We start from the raw sequence: 18,977 nt of genomic DNA, 5'->3' as shown, positions 1-18,977 counted from the left end.
ATAATTCCAGTCATTTAAAGAGATGCGTTCATGAAAAGACGTGTAGAGAAGCACTCAATTTCATTGATTTCTTTCCGACGGGATCAATTTTTTTTAACCCCACAAAGTAGACCGGCAAGGCCCGGCAAGGTGGATTAAGCAGTCATGGCGCTCATTAACGATACCAAACTCATCAACGCCAACAATGTTAACGCCATTAAAGCCCCAAAGCACTCGGCAGATCCGACGCACACAAAGGAGCCGTGGACAAAAGTGTGTCAGGATTATAATGATGCGGGGAAGTCTGGGATCAGACAGTCATTAGTAGATACGGATACTGGATAATAACAAAACCAGCCCCCTCGCTTTGTCCACCCCGATGTCCCTTCACTGCGAACACAATTGATGATGAGAATACAGACACTCCCCCAAGTTATGAACAACGGTACCTATGAACATTTTGTAGTATTCTCTCCAGTTGTACATGTACATATCTTTATCGAGCATATATTTTATTAAATGTTTATTTTTCAGTACAAACCAATACAGGTTACTCATACAAGCCTTAAACTTACTTTGATAAACCTTAAACATACATTCCATACAAAATATAGCCCTGGAGCAACTTACGAACAAATTCACCTTACAAACAACCCCTCGGAACGTATCTCGTTTGTAAATTGGGGAGCGTCTGTTTACCAAATTTGCGGCCTTGCGTTCGTGACAAAAGAGCCAAGTGGGACGTGGATTGTTTTTTTTTTTTTTTTGCTTTTACGCCATAACAATTGCTCATCTTACCATACAGATTGAGACAGAGGCCGCTACACGAGCGTGAATAATGCCATAATCAGTCGTCTACCACTTCGGGGCGAAGGCGGCGGGGACAAAATCGTGCCGTGCCATAGACGTAATGTTTTTTATCATATGATGTCAAACGGGGTTTTTTTCCGGATGCCCTTTGATTATCAAATTGCCAAGCGAAGAATCGTCAGATGATGCAACATGTCGAAATTGACCTTCTGGGTGACTGTGTGTTGTTTTCTGATCGGGGATTACGTCATTACTTTTGTGCTTCTGGCATTTTTTGCATCGCGATTCTTTCTCAGTCGGATGCAAAATAATGAATTTGCATGAAAGGCCACATTGGGGAGAGTGACAGCGTGGCAACCGCATTGGTGTGCGCTAATTCTAGTAATTGGGTGGGGGGGAACAGGAAATCATCCGTGCACGTGTCGCTCGTCCGTCATCCACCCCATTAGGATCAAATGACGCACGTGACGAAGATGCTAATTAAGATGCTAGCTACAAGCTATCCACATATATTGTTTCAGTCATCCATTGCAAGGCTATTTCACATTTTTGACCTTGGTGTCCATTTTTTACAGTCCAAACTGTGGGCTTCTGACTCCCCACTTTTCTACCCTCCATCCCCCATTCTCTGCATCGAACGCACAAAGAAAGGGGCGCTTAGTAAACCACGAGGCAAACAAGTGTGTGTCTCAGTGCCGGTGGTGACGCACAAGGACGAGGACTTGGCTACTTGAAGGCTAGCGAGGGCCCTTTCGGGGAACTTCTTCTGGGGTATCTATGGTGACCAACGTCATTTCTTCACATCGGGGGTGGGAGTGAGTTTAGGGTGGGCGGCAGGTGTTCCTTTTTAGTCTTTTGTATCGCTTCTTTCTATCCCGTCTTGAATTCAGCCATTGGTGAAGCAGCTTCGAATTTAAATTGGCAAAATGCGTTTGAGGCCGGTGGCCGAAAATGATCCTCTATTTTGTAAGCCGTGCCGCCAATACAACCAATCCATCAGCGAACGTCCACAGGAGGAGATATCTAATCTGTTGCCCATTAGGGATGGTAAATATAGTAAGTCATGTTCCCATTCGGCAAGGTGATGCAACCATTCCCTTGCACAGGCTTAAGCCCTTACATGGTTTGTTTTTTTAGCACCCTACCGCCCTGATAAGGGTCATCAAAATCTTTGACAGTGGCCCACAATACTTGAAAAGCTTTGCTGTGTCAACAAACTGTTTGTGGGTGTGGCCAAAGAATTTGCTCGAGAATGCACCATGCAATCATTTTAATTATTTCAGCACCCAGACTTTCCAATACAAGTACTTTGATATCACCGAAACAGTTGGTTAGAGCGGCTAGTTACACAACCTCATACATCCCACAGATGTTGCGTCACATTTTACATTTTAGGTTGCCACCCGAACCTCTGTCCGTCATCACAATATAGCTTTGAGTTATTTACCGAGCTATTTTAGGCTAAACGGAAAAGTGGACAAAAGTGTCTAAGATGCCGCCTCACTCCAGGTGATTTCGAGAAAATCTACGTGCAGATCGTACGCCGCTTATGCCTGTTTGTAATGGTATGTAATTAACCAAATGACCTGGGCAGGCTGTGTGACTCAATTGTGATTCATAACTCCGGTTTGTTACTCCTGATGAAATCAGCTCACTGTGGAAATATGACAGAGGACGATACACCAAAAAAAGGGAAATAAAAGTCGTCTCGTCTCACAACATCATACGGCATGTCGAAATCCCGGTCCGTAATGTTGTGGACTCACTGCGTATCATTGTGAAAGTGCGCTTGGGTGTGTGTGAACAACACCCCTTATCTGACTAGTTTCCTGTCTCCTCTAAAAGTTGCCCTAAAAGGGCCACGCTTGGCTTTGACGAGGTCATTTCCCTGGACACACCTCTGCATTCACACATGCATGCGGTTTTATTGCTTATTAGGTGTCAGTCACAGTGGCACTTTGTTTTGTTGTTGTTTTTGTCCTGGGATATTTTTTACCGCAGTCAGACGTAGGACGAGGACATTTTATTCCGATCTTATTCAGCCGGAAATTGAAAATGTGGTGCTTTGTGGGCTTTCGGGACAGTTAGCTTAAGAAGATGGCACCAAAGAAGAAGCATTTTATTAGTTGTTATTAAGGAACATAAATGCGATGACAGGCATAGTTTGACTCCCAAGTTGGCACAGGAATGAGAATGGAAAGAAAGTTTGGCACACGGAGGGGGATGAGCGAGGCTATTGAGCATTGTTGATATGCAGTTTGGGTTTCTATGCCTCATTGTCTGCTCCATCTGTCTGGCTTTATCTCCTCTTTACCACCCCCATTCAACTCCCCCACCTCAAGTGAGCTCACACCCTTTATTGTAGCACGGTCGGTGACTCCCACCCCCCCATGCACGCAGACGACCGGGAAGTTTCCGCCATGGGCAACCGGTGGCTTTGTCCTCACAGACTTGTTTCGGATGCTAGCATAATTAGCGTGATATTATTTTAGTTATGAAACAAATTACAGTCGTCAATGTTTTAAAATGTGGCGATTTAACTCATTCACTGCGGACATGTGCAAAACAGTGTCCACTCCAGTGCCAGGGTTTTTGTCATTTTCACTTGCAAGACCCACTGAATATTGAGTTTTAGGACTTCATAAACACTCAATTCAGCGTTAGAAATTTTAAATTGTCTTCTTTCATCAGAAAAAAGGGTTAATTCCTAAGTTATATGAGTCTGGCGTTATCTGAGCTTGAAATGAGGGCATCTGTACAAAATATAATACAATACATATATATAGACTTATGTAGCGTTTTAACAACAGGTGAAGCTGGATCAAAGTGCTAACATGAAAAAAGAGAAATGTTGCCCTCTTGTGGAATATGTGTCACAGCTTGGAATTGATGCGGATTTACGTCATGCAGGAGATGTGAGACAATCTCATATTTCAATTCCCGAATGAATTCGGGAATTGCAGTGAATGACTTAAGTATGTGTAGCATTCAATATTGGATTTTCTTGACCTCGTTGACCCGACCTCGGGTCACGCCGGCTCACGTTTGACATTTGCCGACAAAGCCGTGAGTTTATAATTCCGAAGCCATTTTTTTTTCGCGTCAGTGTGCCGCAGCTTTTATAACTCGCCCCTGTGGCGGCCACACCCTCGGATAATAACTAGAAATATGCCACGGACGGCGGAGTAAGTAAACAGCATACGCGCATGAGTTTTCACAGCCGAGCGAAGAGTCGCGGCGATGCGACATTCCCTGAACCCTCCCTGAGTCGCCTTTGCGTCCCACTGAGAGGTTCTTGGGGCTTTTAGAGAGGTCAGCGCTTCAACTGGCTTCTCACAGAAACACTTGTGGGGGCTAGCCGTTAAGAGGCAAATAGTGTCTGGGGGGAGTGTCGAACTATTTGTTTCGTCGCCGTCCGTGAGTACAGGCACGTACAGAAAACATTTGTCTCCGGCACGATACGTGCGTACGAGTCGTAATTTTCTCGCCCCCACTACCTCCTTTGTCTGTTTTATGTGCGTTTTCACCCCCCCAACCCCTTTTGACACAAGTAGGCCAATATAGCGGCAAGCAGGAATGCGAGGCATGGGTGCAACCCACTCCGATCGCCGCCAAAAGTGGGTGGAGGTGTTGTGGTACAAATATCCCCCTGCCTATACCCACTTACCCCCCCTCCCCAACCACCGACAGCTGCAAAGTTAGCTGACTGACTCTCATTGTCCGAATCATAGGAGATGGCACATTTGTGACACCAACGTTGTGGACGTTACATTTCTCGCGGCTTTGCGTGGCCGGTTAGCGATGTGAAAAACGGCGGTGGCTAATGCTAGTGTCATGACCTCCCGCAACTGTCCAAATTTGTATCCGTAATGCAGACGAACCTCAATGCGTGATACGTTTGTGTCGGCTCTCAGTCATACAGGAGTGGTCTATCGATAAAAATGACTAAGAAGTCTGTTTAAGCACGATCCAAATTAAACCTCAACCACCATGGCAATTTAGTGTAGGGTTTTGCTGTTTTTCAAAAAAAATCAGCTATATATATATATATATATATATATATATAGCTACCAGCACAACTTCGCAAGTTCGCTGACGAAGCTCGTCGGTTGAGGAGTGGACTTCCGACACCTTCAAAGAAGTACAGATGACGGCAGAAGAAACCTTTTCATCGCTAAATGCGTGATGTTGTGTGGACCTGACATCATCGTTGGTTATTTGCTACCTCTCACCGGTACGTCACTACATTTTTTTCCTCAACCGCCCCCTTGCGTTTGTTTGTCTTTGACTGTGAAGCGATCCGACGTGTAATTAGTCAGTCATATACAGTAAAGTCTCGTTATATCGATATCGGATATATCGATAGTCCCGGTTATATCGATACTATTTCTATGCACGCACGGAGAAAATTACATGCAAACAGGGTCGGATATATCGATAGTCCCGGTTATATCGATATTTTTCCGGACTCCCTTGAATATCGATATAACGAGACTTTACTGTATTAGCACCATCGGGAAACAAGTTTGCCTCGGTTAGTCATTAAGCCACCGTTTTATGTAGGCCGTTCCGTTATCTGGTACTCAGCCTGATTCTCCCCCCGTGGGCAAAACAAGAAGTTGACATTCATGGATAAATTCCATTAAAACCTCTTTTGTACTCCGAGCTCATAAGTGGCCCAGCGTACTCTCACTCGTACATGCCCGTTAGCACGCCTTAGCGGGCGAATGTACCCGTTTTGCAGCGGCACACTGTGTTCTCGACCCGTTTTCACTAACGTGTGTCTACAGCAGACTGTTCCATCTCAACTGCGGGTGTTTTGATAGTGTTTGACACCGTGTATGTGTTTGCGCTCCCACAGATGTACTCAGTATGTCTTCCAGTCAGCGATCGTACTTCTTTTTATCAACTTTCCCTTTTATGTGACACGTTCGCTTCCCTCTACTTCCTCTGGGCGCTCTTATATGCATCCATCTTCTTTCCAAATACACAATTCAGCCGTGCCCCAAAGTTTGATTGATCGGGAAGTTCTTTTGAAATGAAATCAATCCACACTGGGCCCCTACACGCACTTAAGGGCCTCTCGCTGAACCTCAAGGCCAGGGTTATATTTAGGCGTCTGTTTGGCTCCGCGAGTACTTGAGTTTCTTGATTGGGAGAGGCTGGCCGCAAGAATATGTTGCCGGCGTGTCTGACCGCCAACTTGCAGACCATATGTGGGGAGAAACGGATTTTGAGGCGGTTCACGCCGCCCCTTATCATTAGCGCTTTGCTCGGTCGACAAAAGTAAAAGCGAGACTGAGGAAATTTGGGAAGTAACATCATACCCGCAAACGCTCACAGCTCAAACAGCGGCATAAAGAAGTGGTCACGTGGATTCATGCTACATGGTACGCAATGGAATCTTGTCCAAAGAGGCGAACATGCTAGCAGTTGCTAGCAAGAGAGACAGGAGTCATGGTGGCGTTATATCACCGGTCCGAAAATAGCGAATAGCTACAGTCTGGATGTTTAGTACATGCAGGGAAAAATAAAATAAAAAGTACAGTGAACTGTAAATTCTACCCACCTTGTGATGTTAGCGATTATAATTAGCGATAAGATTAGCCAATAGGCAAAATGAATAAATAGCAGCTATAAACACAAATATTAGCATCTGACCTCATGAGACTAGATAGGAACGATCCAAACAAGACCAAAAACTCAGTCAACAAAACATTTTCGAATTGTATGCGTTTCATATTGACAAAGCACCCCTAGCGGCGCTCTATCTGACCTCGTTTCAAGTACAAGCTAAACGTCTCGTGTTAATGGTCGCATGCTTGCACAGGCATGTGTCAAAACATATTTGCTACTGTACATGTGTGCGTCGTAAAACAACCTCACACCCGTTGAGGACAGTCTTCATGTTTTTTTCACCTGATGATGTGGCAGTCAAAACAAGATATGTAGAGAGCCAAATTTATCCTGACTATTCAGACAAAAGGGATGGTGACGCCATCTTAGCTCCAACGTCCCATTTCCAAAATGGCGGCCATGTCACTTACCCAATTTGGACTGCAGTCGCCCCACCGCCCACTTTAAAGTGTGCCCAAAAATAGTCCGATAATAATGACAGCTCACATCGATATATGATGCCAAGATAGGAAATCTTTTATTACAGAGACAAAAAAAAGCTTTTTCTTCCAAAATATAGAAATCTGTACAACTTCCGCACAATCAATTTACATGAACTGTACAAATTTACAGCAGTTCATCGCGATATACCCAAGAAAAGAAAAATGAACACGATAACGATGACATGAAATCACAACCTTTTTTCTTCTTGGGTAAGATCAGATTTTTTTTGTCTTTTTTTTAACGTAAATAGAAAAAAGGGGAAAAGAAAATACGTACGTCTATGATTACAGCTTGAGGAAACTATTTTTTTGGCAGGGGGCGGAAAGAAAAAACAAACCAAAACAACTTTGGTCCTTGCCAACACTTATTCTTCAAAAATGGCTTGACTTACAAAAAAAATTGTGACCCGTGTTAAAAGATGACTTGGAAAACGGAACGTATCCAGGAAGGAACGGCAAAAACAACCCCCCCGGGCCCCTCAAAAAATTATTGGCACTTCCCATATGTAATGTTATGCACTCTACCATTGCTTGCACAGTTACAATACATTCTACAATATGTAAAACACGTCAGATGCGAAAGTGGCAATAATTTCAACTCGTCCGTGACAATTTGACACACACGTCAAAAAAAAAAACAACAACAAAAAACCTGACTGTTCCCTTTCTGTCACGCCTTAACACGTTTAACAAGCTTTTTTCTAAGAGTCTTTTGTTGAATGTCCCAGGCCTGAGTTTGGCAATACATTCCAGGAGATAACTCCTCGCGTCTCCACAAGCAAACAAATTACTAATATTTTTTAGTTTAGTGCATTTCATGTGCTATTTCACCTCTTTTTTTCCGACTCAAAGCTGAATGGATGCCATTGAATTCCTACCGAGGACGTCCGCCATTTTTTTTTTTTGTTGGTAGTGCTAACGGTTGAGAAGGCGTCAAAGGGGATTTGGTTCTTTTCTCCAATTTTAGATCTTCAAATCAATCCAACGGATGCAAAAAATAAAAAGAAACACAGAGGAGGGAAATCTACCAGTGTGACCGTAAAATACAACTAGCATAAAATGAATAGGGCCAAAGTTACCAGCACAACTTTAGTTCGCTGACAAAGCTCTTCAGATGAGGAGCGATACGTCCGACCCCTTCAAAGAAGTACAGATGACGGTTGAAGAAACCTTTTCATCGATGACTAGTGAATAAAGGGGGGTAGGGGGTGTAAAGAAATCTCTTCTTGGGGACATTTTTTTCATGCCACACAGTGCTGATGAGCATCTCAGCATTGAGTAGGGCAAATAGGGTGCAGTGCGTCAAAGGTAGAGCTCAATTACCCATGATCCTCTCAGGCAAGGGTGGCGGATGAACGGGTGGGGGTTGTGCGAGGGAGCTTAAAAACACCACGCCTGCTGTGACAAATACACCCCCCAGCCCCATAATCGAGTGCGGGCGTAGCCGTCACATCCTTTCATATGCATGTAAACAACGATGCTACTCAGTAATTCAATGCAGAGCAATCCAGTGAAATGAAAAAAAAAATGACACAACAACGCTGCAGTACCCTCAAATTATTCATCTGCTTTCAAACGGGTTTCTGAACCCGCACCACCCGCTTCTACGTTTGTGTATGTGCTGGTTTATTTATCTGTCCCTGTGAGAGGGTGTCGAAAAGCATCAGGATGGGGGATGCTGAATACATTTGAAGCAAGGGGGAAGGCCAGAGAGATTTTAGCTGCCCTGGACTTGAGTCCGGCCCTGGCCTTGCCCTGCTCCTTTATCACAAAACAGTACCCCCCCGCCCCCTATGTCGCGAGATTCCGTTACCGATTCCAACGTTGGGTGATGGACGGTGATATGTGTCACATTTAAGTCAACCTGCACTAGCGTGGTTAGGGCGGTGCTATCAGGCTAGCGATGCTAGCAGTGCTGGCGTTGCTTTTGGCTGAAACGGAGGTCTGAGGCTGGTGTGTGTGTTTGAGGGAGGGGTGATATGTGGCATTTGAGGCACTCAAAGTCGGACGGGGGAGGCAAAGCTGCCGGGCGATTTGAGTGTGAGGGCAGTCTGGACCACCGGCGGTTCACTTGGAAATCGCTTCATGGCTCATAAACATGAGAAGAGGTCAGGCAAAAATGCCTCCAACCCACCCCCAAAAAGCTTATAAAAAGACTTCCTTTTGATACCGGCAAAGTCATAGACTGACAAGGCCCAGCGTTGCTTTCAAAGTTCAAGTCAAAAATCAACATCTGACAGTCAGCGCTCCGTGCCCCCATCACTGAATCAAACCCCACTAGCTTCGTGAACACCACGGCTTCTCGCCTGCCACCAACAAACAACCTCCATCTTCAAGAAAAAGCTTTGAAATGTTCACAAATACAGTGTGTTTAAAAAAAAAGCTTTTGAAATCCAGAGTCTCGCGTCACCTCTCCACCGCTGGACAGACAGCCGTCTAGACCAACCGGAGAGCTACAGTATGAACAAAAAAATAAAAGACATGGAAGGCCATGGGAGGGGGGAAAATTGTGTGAAAGTTGACATTCGAATGGATGGAATGCAGGCGATTACAAAAAAAAAGTATACATCCCACACAATCTCACGTCAAAGTGCATTCAATGTCAATTCTAACAGATTTGGATAGAATTGCCCCCTCGCCCCCAACCCCACTAGTCTTTGCTACACTTTGAAATTTGGCGAAACAGGTGATCATGTGAATGGAAATGAGCGCTAGCACAGGAACTTGATTGTGAATTCGAATGACATTCTTTAAATTGGCCTGGGGGGAATTGCAATGTGGGGTGACATCCCGCCCCCCCAAAAAAGCTACATATAACATGGCTAATGGGATTGCAGCAGACACGCCGGTATCCATAGGTAACAGGTGTCTCAAAACTTTTGCACTTACAAACAGCCCGAGAGGGGTAAGGGTCAGGGGGGGTTGAGGATGTTGGCTTCAGTCGTTTACGGGTAAATATTCCCTCTGGTCCAAATGGGGGAGGGGAGGCAGTTATACGGAAAATTGATGCTTCCATAAGAACTGCTTTACCTCCTCAATCAAACAACTTTGGAATATCAGTAGGGCTATAATTTTAGGAATACATTCCGCATAATTTGGTGTATTATTTTGTTTTAGTTTTTTTTAACGTGTGGTATGTTTTTAGCATGTACCCATCGCAACCACAAGTCAGAAAAGTGCAAAGTCAATGCTGACAAGCCCCTTGAGGGATGAAGCTGATCATCATGTTTACCGTTACAGTCGAGGGTTGGGGTTCCTGGTCCGATGGTGTCTCCATAAGGATTCTCATGAAAACGGAGTACCCGGCTGATCCAATGACATAACAGAACGGATGATAATGGGGGGACGGGTGATGATGTAGGGCGGTAAGGGGAGGGTAGATATCGAACCTAAATGGTTTCCATTAGTTGGATGATAGGGCACGTCCTCTTGATTACTATTTCTTTTTTTCCCTCTTTCACTATTTCGTTTCATATTCTTAGCTTTTAAAAAAAGGCTTGCCTCGATCCGGTCAAAAAAAATCATCTTGACCGGCCAAGGTTTGACCCCCTGAACGACTCGTAGGTCGAAAGTGCGCGCACCGTTTAACTGGACACCGTCATCATGTTGTAGGCTTTGGAGGGACTGGCTCTGCCCAGCACCATCAGTTCCTCCTTGCAACTGATGTGACTGTCCACCATGGTGTTCCCCGAGCCACTGCTTCCCGACGGCGAGCCGCTGACCGCTGTTCCGGGCATGACTGCCGGCATGGGTTGCGACTCGTAGAGGACGCAGATGGATCCGTCCTCGCCGATACGGTAGGACACCTCAAAGGGGTCCACCCATAGCGTGAGCTCACTGGGCAGCAGAAGGTAGAGTTGCTGGATGGTCAAGCCGATACGTTGGCCCGCCTGTCCCACCAGAGGGTCCATCTTGTGGTTGATACGAATGCAGCGGTACCCCGAACCTTTGCAGGGTCTGTCGGGGAACCAGTGATGCTTGTATTGTTCTGCCGGGACACAAAAGAGACGAGGATACAGGTTGAATTTAGCTAGCAGGTTGTGGTTGACTGTCATTAGATTAGATTAGATAAAATGAGCCTTTATTTGTCTCACAGTGGAGACATTTACATTTCATAGCATCAAAAACAAAATACAGGAGCTGGTGTAAAGGCAGCCACTCACAGCGCCATCTTGAAGTCGAAAACAAAAAAAAACTAAATAACAAACACAGACAATCTTCAATCTTTAGCACTTTCTGCACCCTCTTTGTTACATGAAGCACTTCTAGATAAAAGAGGAGAGGATCACAGTGTCCTTTTCACCAGTGGATCAGGGACATCATGGTGGAATGTGCACGTCTGCTACAAGCTAAATTTTGAAATCAAACGTGAAGCTGTAGCATCCATTGATGAAAAGAGATTGTTTCACATCTCCTGTCCCACATACAGTAAATCCGCTTCAATTCCAAGCTGCGACATATGAAGGAGTAGCACCATGTACTCATATCACAAAGTAAAAAGTTACTAAATCGATGCTTTGAGAAGCTGTAGCATCCATTGCCAAACTTACATTGTCTCACATCTCCTATCCCACGTAAATCCGCTTCAATTCCGAGCCGCGACAGTTCCACATACGCAAGAATAGTTGGCAAAAGATCAACACGGCTGGATTAAGGTCCGCAGAATGCGGGAAATTTACATTACCGTATTTTCTGCACTATAAGGCGCCTCTAAAAGGCAATATTTTTTTCAAAAGCTGACCATGCGCCATATCATCCGGTGCTCCTTATGTATGGAAAACGTTTTAAATTCATTGAAGGTGCGCCTTATATTCCAGAAAATACAGTAATTGATTGTGTACAACTGTGCATCGGAGGTACTTGTGAGCTTGATACTCTTGTCTCGGATCTTGACTTTTGTCAGTCTGCCTAAGTGCAGTTATCGTCAGGGCGCAAGCGAAGAAAAGCAGCACCACCTGCTGCGGTCCTGATAAGCGGCCATAAAACAGGCGTCCAAAAGCGGCCTGTGCGTACGTGACAAAAAAAAGAGACTCATTGAATTGCACAATCCCTCCCCGGCTGCCGTCAGTGTCACCGTCTCCCATGACTGGCTGAACAAAAACATGAAAGTCCCAAGTCTCTTCTTGGGCCATCTGGGAGGCTTGGATCCGCCCCCTCTTAAAGGGACGGGATTCTGTTTTTGTCAAGTTTTTGTTTGTTTTTTAATATTTTTGTATTCAGATTAAACGGGTGGTGCCGTCTCACTTTCATTTCCTCTTTTACATGAAAGTGTCATCCACAGCGTTCCGTTTTCTCCACGACAACGAGTCACATTCTTTGTTATGGAACTTTTATTTTTTTAACCAGGGGACACAAAACACCCCATCCCCGTCTACTCGGATCGAGCTCATCCATATTGAACAGACACCATTGTAACCAAAGTAAAGAAGGCGAGTGTGCAGAGCACCTGTATTCAACAACAGAGATAATAAACCCCCCCTTACCCCCTCTCCGCTCCCCTTCCTACCCCCCCCCCCCCCCACGCCTGTACAGTCTAATGGAAAAGCACTGGCTGAACCGTCGGGCCTAGCTACAAAAAGGCATCTGCCCCCCCCCCAGGAGCAACTGGGATCGGACACAGCCTGTTTTTAAAAACCAGGGCATGATGGGGAGGGAACTGTAATGCAGACGAGTCACATAAACCGAAGAATTGTTAATAAAAGACGCTTTATTATTCACAAATGTCAAAAAAACAACATCATCACCGCCCCATTTTGCGCAGCATATAAAATAAACCGTTTTCTACGTCGAAAAAACGTCAATTCCCGTACGCGTTGAGTCTATTTTCAGTTTGACGCCCCTCCTCCTACCCCCTCCTTCACCGATGACGTCGCGTCCCCCCCAACCCCTTTTCAATGTCCCGCTATAGGCTCCACCAAAACAACCTCCTCCTCCCCACCAAGATAGGGATCCATTTTGCTGAAAACTTTTTTGGCTGTCTACAAGCCACCCCCTCTCAACTGTTTTTTTCCCACCGACTAAACCGACGCTTCGTACGACAAAATCCACAATTCTAAAGTCATTTTTTGTTGAATTGGTGACATTACACCGAGTAGTACATTTTGTTTTACTGCCGAATAGACGGGGGGGGGGGGGGGGTACCTTTACGGTCTAAATGTAGGTCATCATCTGATCTGTTGTTCCATACGTAGAGTCAAGCAGATGTATGGCAGATTTACAGCATGCGTCAGTGAGGGAGGGGGGTAAATGGAAATGGGAGGGGGGGGGCCTTAATTCCCTAAAGTAGGACTCATGACTCTAATTCTGTTTACATGGCTGTACGGTACATGTAGGCGATGATGTCATCGAAAGAAAACAAACTTGTTTTTAGGTTCTCGCTTCGTTTTGTCACGTGCAATGAGAAAACATTCAATAAGAAATATTCATCATTCGGGAAACTTGTCGTGTTTGGACTACGCGGGAGAAGCGAAATTAGGTTTGTGACGATCGCATTTAAAAATCCTCCATAATTAATTAATTGTTTAATTATAACTACTTTGCATTACGTAATTATGCAGCGTCTCGGTATTGCCGTCGCGCTCGGAGCACTTCCTTGTCCTCCACCGCCTCCCTCACTTTTTCCCTCCCCCTCCACTAACAAAGTAAGCTTTCCGTACGGGTTTCGGACAGCACAACATTCGGTTTGTGTTACATAAATCGTCAAAATTATACCATTTGGTCACCCCCCCCCCCCCAGCAACCCAAACCCCCGCCCCCTTTTTCAATTGTCGCTGTGTGCGTCGGTGACGCTGATAGTGAGACTCAGTGAGAACAAAGAAGGCTTCTTTTGACTCCCTCACGGCCCGACTGCCATCTGAATTCGGAGCCCATTTTAGCTTCGGACCTAAAATCAAAAATTTCTTCACCACGAAAAATCTTTTCTTTTTGCTTACCCGACAAAATGTCCTGTAGACTCTGGCTGAACGTTTGGACTTGCCGATCGTTTACATGTCCTTTTACCCGCAGAAATCTCGACAAAAATCCCACGGCGGCGTTGATCTCTGGTTTCATGGTTCCCCGGGCGCAAAGGGTATGCATTGAGGAAGGCAACGGCCACGGCCTTTGTGCGCTTTTTTCTGGTCACTGCGCGCTCGTCGGTGCGTCTTTTTCTCCACTTTGAACCCAGATCGAAGTGCGACGGCTCCTTTGCTCATTTAAGGGCTCAGCGTTTCGCGGCGGGCGACCTGTTTTTGTTTTCTTCACGCAGATCCGCTCACAAAGTCGCTGGACAGACGCCTGTTGTTGGTAAATACCAGGCAAAGGGGGGAGGTCTTCAGATGGGGTCCTTCCTCGCGCTACCAGTCCGCCCTTTCCACTGCCTTCTTCCAAAGTGAAGCTCTTCTAATGGAGTAGATACTTTTTATACAGCCCTCCCCCGTCTCTCCTTCTCTCTCTCTCTCCCTCCCCGCCTCCCCTCCCAGAGGCAAGCTGCTACAGCAACAACAGTTCACCAATGGCAGCCCCCCCTCCAGTGTCTGACGAGCCACGTATAGGGAGGAGTGTTGCGCATACGTCACCCTGCTCTGGAAATAAACATAACCACAGAGCCTTGACGCCGATGTTGCGTTGAGGGGCCGTCGGTTTAGCGCAACCGTCGGAGAATCGTGCCAACTGGCTTTGTTTTGCGGAGAAACGGTTGAGTTTGGAGACGGTCCAAAAGCGCCGCCGATGCTGGTTGAGCTCTCCATTTGTTTGGGTTCGAAGGGAAAGGGTCCCATAGAAATATCATGTTACGAACTCCAACTGTCAGCATCGTAATAGCGTTGACGCCTGCGATGTTTTATCGCTCTTTGTCATAGAAAGCGTAAAAAGAAGTTCACACCTCTTAACTTTATTGACAAGTCGTCTCGCAGATAAATAAATAGATAAATAAACAATTGAATAAATAAAAGTATACAAATAAATTAATAAAAATAGAAGAAAAAACAATAAATAAAGAAAGATACTGAATGAATAAATATATAAAAAAAAATACGTAAAATAAATGCTGAATAATTATATAAATAAATACACAAATAAATAACTAAAGAAACACTAAATAAAATAATGAAAACTAATTACAGTAAAGTCTCGTTATATCGATATCAATAGTTATATCAATAGTACTGCTTATTACGATAGTATTTCTATGAACGCAAGGAGAAAATTTACATGCTGCAGGATCTTTGTGTCCTGTTTTAATCTGACACGGACTTCACGGCCATCTTTTTGAGGGCAGGTCATTCAAGCGAGACAAAAACAGGAAGAGAGAGCTGCCCGTGTTTACCTCGGTCGAGTGACATCACTCTTCCTGTATTCTTGACATCGGAAGTGACTTGAGACTCTCGACTAGCAATGGTTCAACCCAAACGATGTCTTCGTGTTGTCAGGCAAAAGTGGAAAATCCGTGGAAAAGTACAAGCGGAGGCTCCGCCTTGTTTGCTGCAAACAGTCGCGGTGACCCGCTGAGTGCTCTCTCTGCAATCAGCGTGCAATCAGTTGGAGCGCTCGAAAGGGGCATGTTGAGGCGGTGGTGGTGCTGGGGGGGATAAAAGCACAAAAGCGCATGATCTACAACGCCACTATTAGACCGTTTTATGCAAACACAAAAGGGGTCATTTGTGAATTTGTAAATGGCATAAGTAGCGGCGTAACACTCATCCGACGCGCTCGCTCGCTGTGTTATTTGTGACGACGCTGACAACTCTTCACCTCAGTGCAAGTTCACACAAGTGCCCTCTTACAACCCCACGCACAACATAGTTTCGCCAGAGAGTATACACACCTGGAAAAATTTCGCTTTCGCCCTCCCCATAGTATTGCCAAATAATTATTGGTTATGAGTCATTTAACCGTTGCTTTGCTGTTGCATGCTACCACTTAATTCCAACCCCCCCCCCTGAAAAACAATGTCACAGTGCAGGTTTCTTGTAAAAAGCGCATATCGCTTACATTAAGTGGAATCCTCTGAGTTTCCAAAAATCATACTTTGCGGATCAAAAAGTTCATTTTTATTTAGTTATTTATTTTTTTATAGTATCGCAAGGGTTGCTTTCATCGTCGAAGCGTTTTCAATGGCACCAAATTCACTTTCCGAAAGACCGCTTGGTATAAAGTTCCACTTTAATGTTCTGTGGGAATCTGGACAGTTTTCCACAAGCACCTGGACAACTTTCCTCTGATGTAAACAAAGCTTGCTAGCTTCCAGATGACAATTCATTATTATTATCTTTTTTTACATCCTTCCTTGACAATATAGTTACAACTGTAAGAACACTTGCAAACACAAACCCAGGACCCACATAATATTGAGTTTTAGTGCTACATAAACTTTCAATGCAGCGTAAGAAACTTTAGACTCTCTTCTTTCACCAGAAAAAAATAGTTAAATTATATGGGTTTGGAGTTATATGAGCTTGAAATGAAGGCGGCTGTTCAAAATACAATGCAATACATACATATTGGTTTATATAGCGCTTTAACAACAGTTGAAGCTGTAACAAAGTGCTAACATGGAAAAAAAGGGAAATGCTGCCCCCTTGTGGATGGGAAACACATTGCTAGATGGCTGACCAGAGCTTTATCAGCACCCAAACAAATTCAGGAATGGAGCGCTACGTCATATTTTCAATTCTCGAATAAATAAGTGAATGTCAGTGAATGAGTTAAATGCAACAAAGAACATCAGTGTGAGTAATTATTAATCTTGGAAATCACCGTACATTCCTCTTATTTTTGATCTTTTGGGCAAAAAGTAAAACACCCAGGTGGGTACTAAAAAGTTGGGAGGGGGCGGCTTCCTGCTTTTTTAGTTTCTTTGCACTCATGAATGGAAGCTTTTAACTCCAAACCGCACGTGAGCGACAGAAAGGGAAAGAATGTCGGGCTGCTTAATGACGGCACAGGAGGGGCGGGTGAGGCCCGACTGTTGCAGGCGAGTGTAGGCGTATGTTTTTTCTTTAAAAACCCACTGTTGGTGCAGGGTTTTTCAGAATATGTGCATACTCAGGCACAGCTGAGAGCCACATCAAGGCTACGGTAGCTCGCCCATTCAAACGCGAGACTAAACAAACCCCCAGCAAACGTAAACATTGCGCCGATTTGATCAAATAGTCCCTCGCACCGCGACCCGCCGCTGCCGTTTCCGCACGTCCCTGATGATTATCAGCTCATTTCAGCAAACACGCGTCATTATAATTCTACAGTTATCTCTTTCAATTCAGGAATTGGACAAAAAAAGGAACCAATGCCACATATCCGTAAAGCTAGCACGTGATTTGATGTCCAAAGAAAAGAAAAAATGAGTGTGCTGAAAACACAAGTGACCTCATCTCACCGCAAATCGAGGGGGTGTTGACTCCAAACAGGAAAGAACTTTTCCTACCTAGATCCACTCGTCTCAATACACAAATATTTCTTAACTCATTCACTGGCATTCCCGAATTTATTGGGGTTTTGTTTTTTTATTGCTGGGTGCCGATAAAACGCTGGTCAGACCTCTGACAATGTTTTTTTCCTTTTCACGTAGGGGCAGCATTTGCCTTTTGTCCATGTTAGCACGTTGTCCCAGCTTGAACTTTTGTTAAAGCGCTATATAAATCAATATGTATGTATTGTATTGTATTTTGTACAGTCAGCCCCATTTCAAGCTCAGATAACTACAGACCCATATAAGTTAGGAATTAACTTTTTTTTTCAATGAAAGAAGAGTATAAAGTTTCGTATGCTGAATTGAATGTTTATGTATTCCTAAAACTCAATATTCTGCGGGTCCTTGAATTTTCTGGCAGTGAATGAGTTAACTTGGAACTATAGTACGTGGCCGCTTTGTACCGGAGCCTTCAATCATGTCTGACCCGATCCATTGGGTGATTTTTGATATCCTCAACCTGTGTTGGTGAAATCTGGATCGGAATCGATGATTTTTTTTTTTTTTTTAGCAAGACCCAAGTTATTTAAACAGTCATAAACCAAAGTCAGGTTTTGTATTGAAATGAATGGAAAAGCAATTCATTCGTTCCGGCCTTCAAACTAACTTCCACTTACCGGTTAGTTTTTTAGTTTGCGGTGTGTGTCTAAAAATAAATGGAATGCGTGTCATGCCAGATTGTTACTTCAAATGTCAATTCGCCACAGAAATGATCACGAAAGTTCTGGAACGTGCTAGCCTATTCCGACGCTCCCCTCCGGTGCGTGACGCACGCTCCGAGCCGCCCTCAAAACAGCTGCGGAATCCGATCCGGCAGTCCTCGCCCACGCCGGCTGCCGCTCATAACGCAACGCCGGATCTGAACGGGCATCACGTGTCCAACGTGCACTTTGAAGGAAAGAAACACTGTTGTAGAGACCTCATGTGGCTTTGCCGTAGCCTCCTTGTGAAATGTTGTGCCTTATGTGGGTAGTTTGAGTCACACTCGAAGAGTCGGACTCGGAAACTGTTTGCGCAGCACAGTTTTGGTGACTTTGAACCCCCATTGTTGAAAACGTGCGCTTTTTGGCCAACCAGAGTTGCGGAGGTGCCAGGGTTCCACCATCTGCAGTTCAATAAATAAACAAACCCCAGTTTGGATGTACAGGATACCACAGTCTCCGAAAAACAACACTCACCCCCTCCGGTGAAAGCCTTCAAAATACATCCCCCCCCCATGCAAGAGGCTGAAATGAAATCTGAATTTTCAGCAAAAAACATCCCCTTGAACCTCAAGGGGAAAGTTTTCCCTGTGTAGATGTGCCGACCACAATTACTAAGGTTTGACTCGCGTCACGGGACATGCCTGGACTTGTCCGAGGTGCTGCGGTGGGTCCATGTCAACACAACAAAGCCCATCAAGCTCCAGTTTCGACCCCCCTTACGATCTTCCCTCGCAACTATTGAGACGATACAGTAACTGGTTAAAGACGTCACCATACAGTATTGCTCTAAGATGGCGCTCATAAGCCCAAATCTGTTTTTAAACTCAGTTTTTTTAAATTTACCGTGAATATTTTTTTTTTTTGTGTTTGTTGCCGGGCGAATCGTTCTGGCTCCACATTTGGCATTTTGTATGCAGC

The 18,977-nt window shown here is 44.8% G+C and overlaps 1 protein-coding gene across 1 annotated transcript; it reads right to left on the bottom strand.

Moving 5' to 3' along the window:
- Nucleotides 1–6,919: 6,919 nt before the first annotated feature.
- btg1 (BTG anti-proliferation factor 1) lies at nt 6,920–14,284 on the bottom strand. Its single transcript, XM_088988875.1, has 2 exons — nt 13,841–14,284; nt 6,920–10,896 (listed from the first exon to the last, which is right to left on the bottom strand). The coding sequence occupies exons 1-2, from the start codon at nt 13,983–13,985 to the stop codon at nt 10,493–10,495; spliced, it is 549 nt and encodes a 182-aa protein (XP_088845001.1). The 5' UTR covers nt 13,986–14,284; the 3' UTR covers nt 6,920–10,492.
- Nucleotides 14,285–18,977: the final 4,693 nt, after the last annotated feature.

The sequence above is a fragment of the Hippocampus bargibanti genome, linkage group LG22, assembly GCF_051943395.1.
Source record: "Hippocampus bargibanti isolate YZ-2025 linkage group LG22, ASM5194339v1, whole genome shotgun sequence".
Lineage (NCBI taxonomy): Eukaryota > Metazoa > Chordata > Actinopteri > Syngnathiformes > Syngnathidae > Hippocampus > Hippocampus bargibanti.
This window is presented reverse-complemented; position numbering and strand designations above follow the sequence as displayed.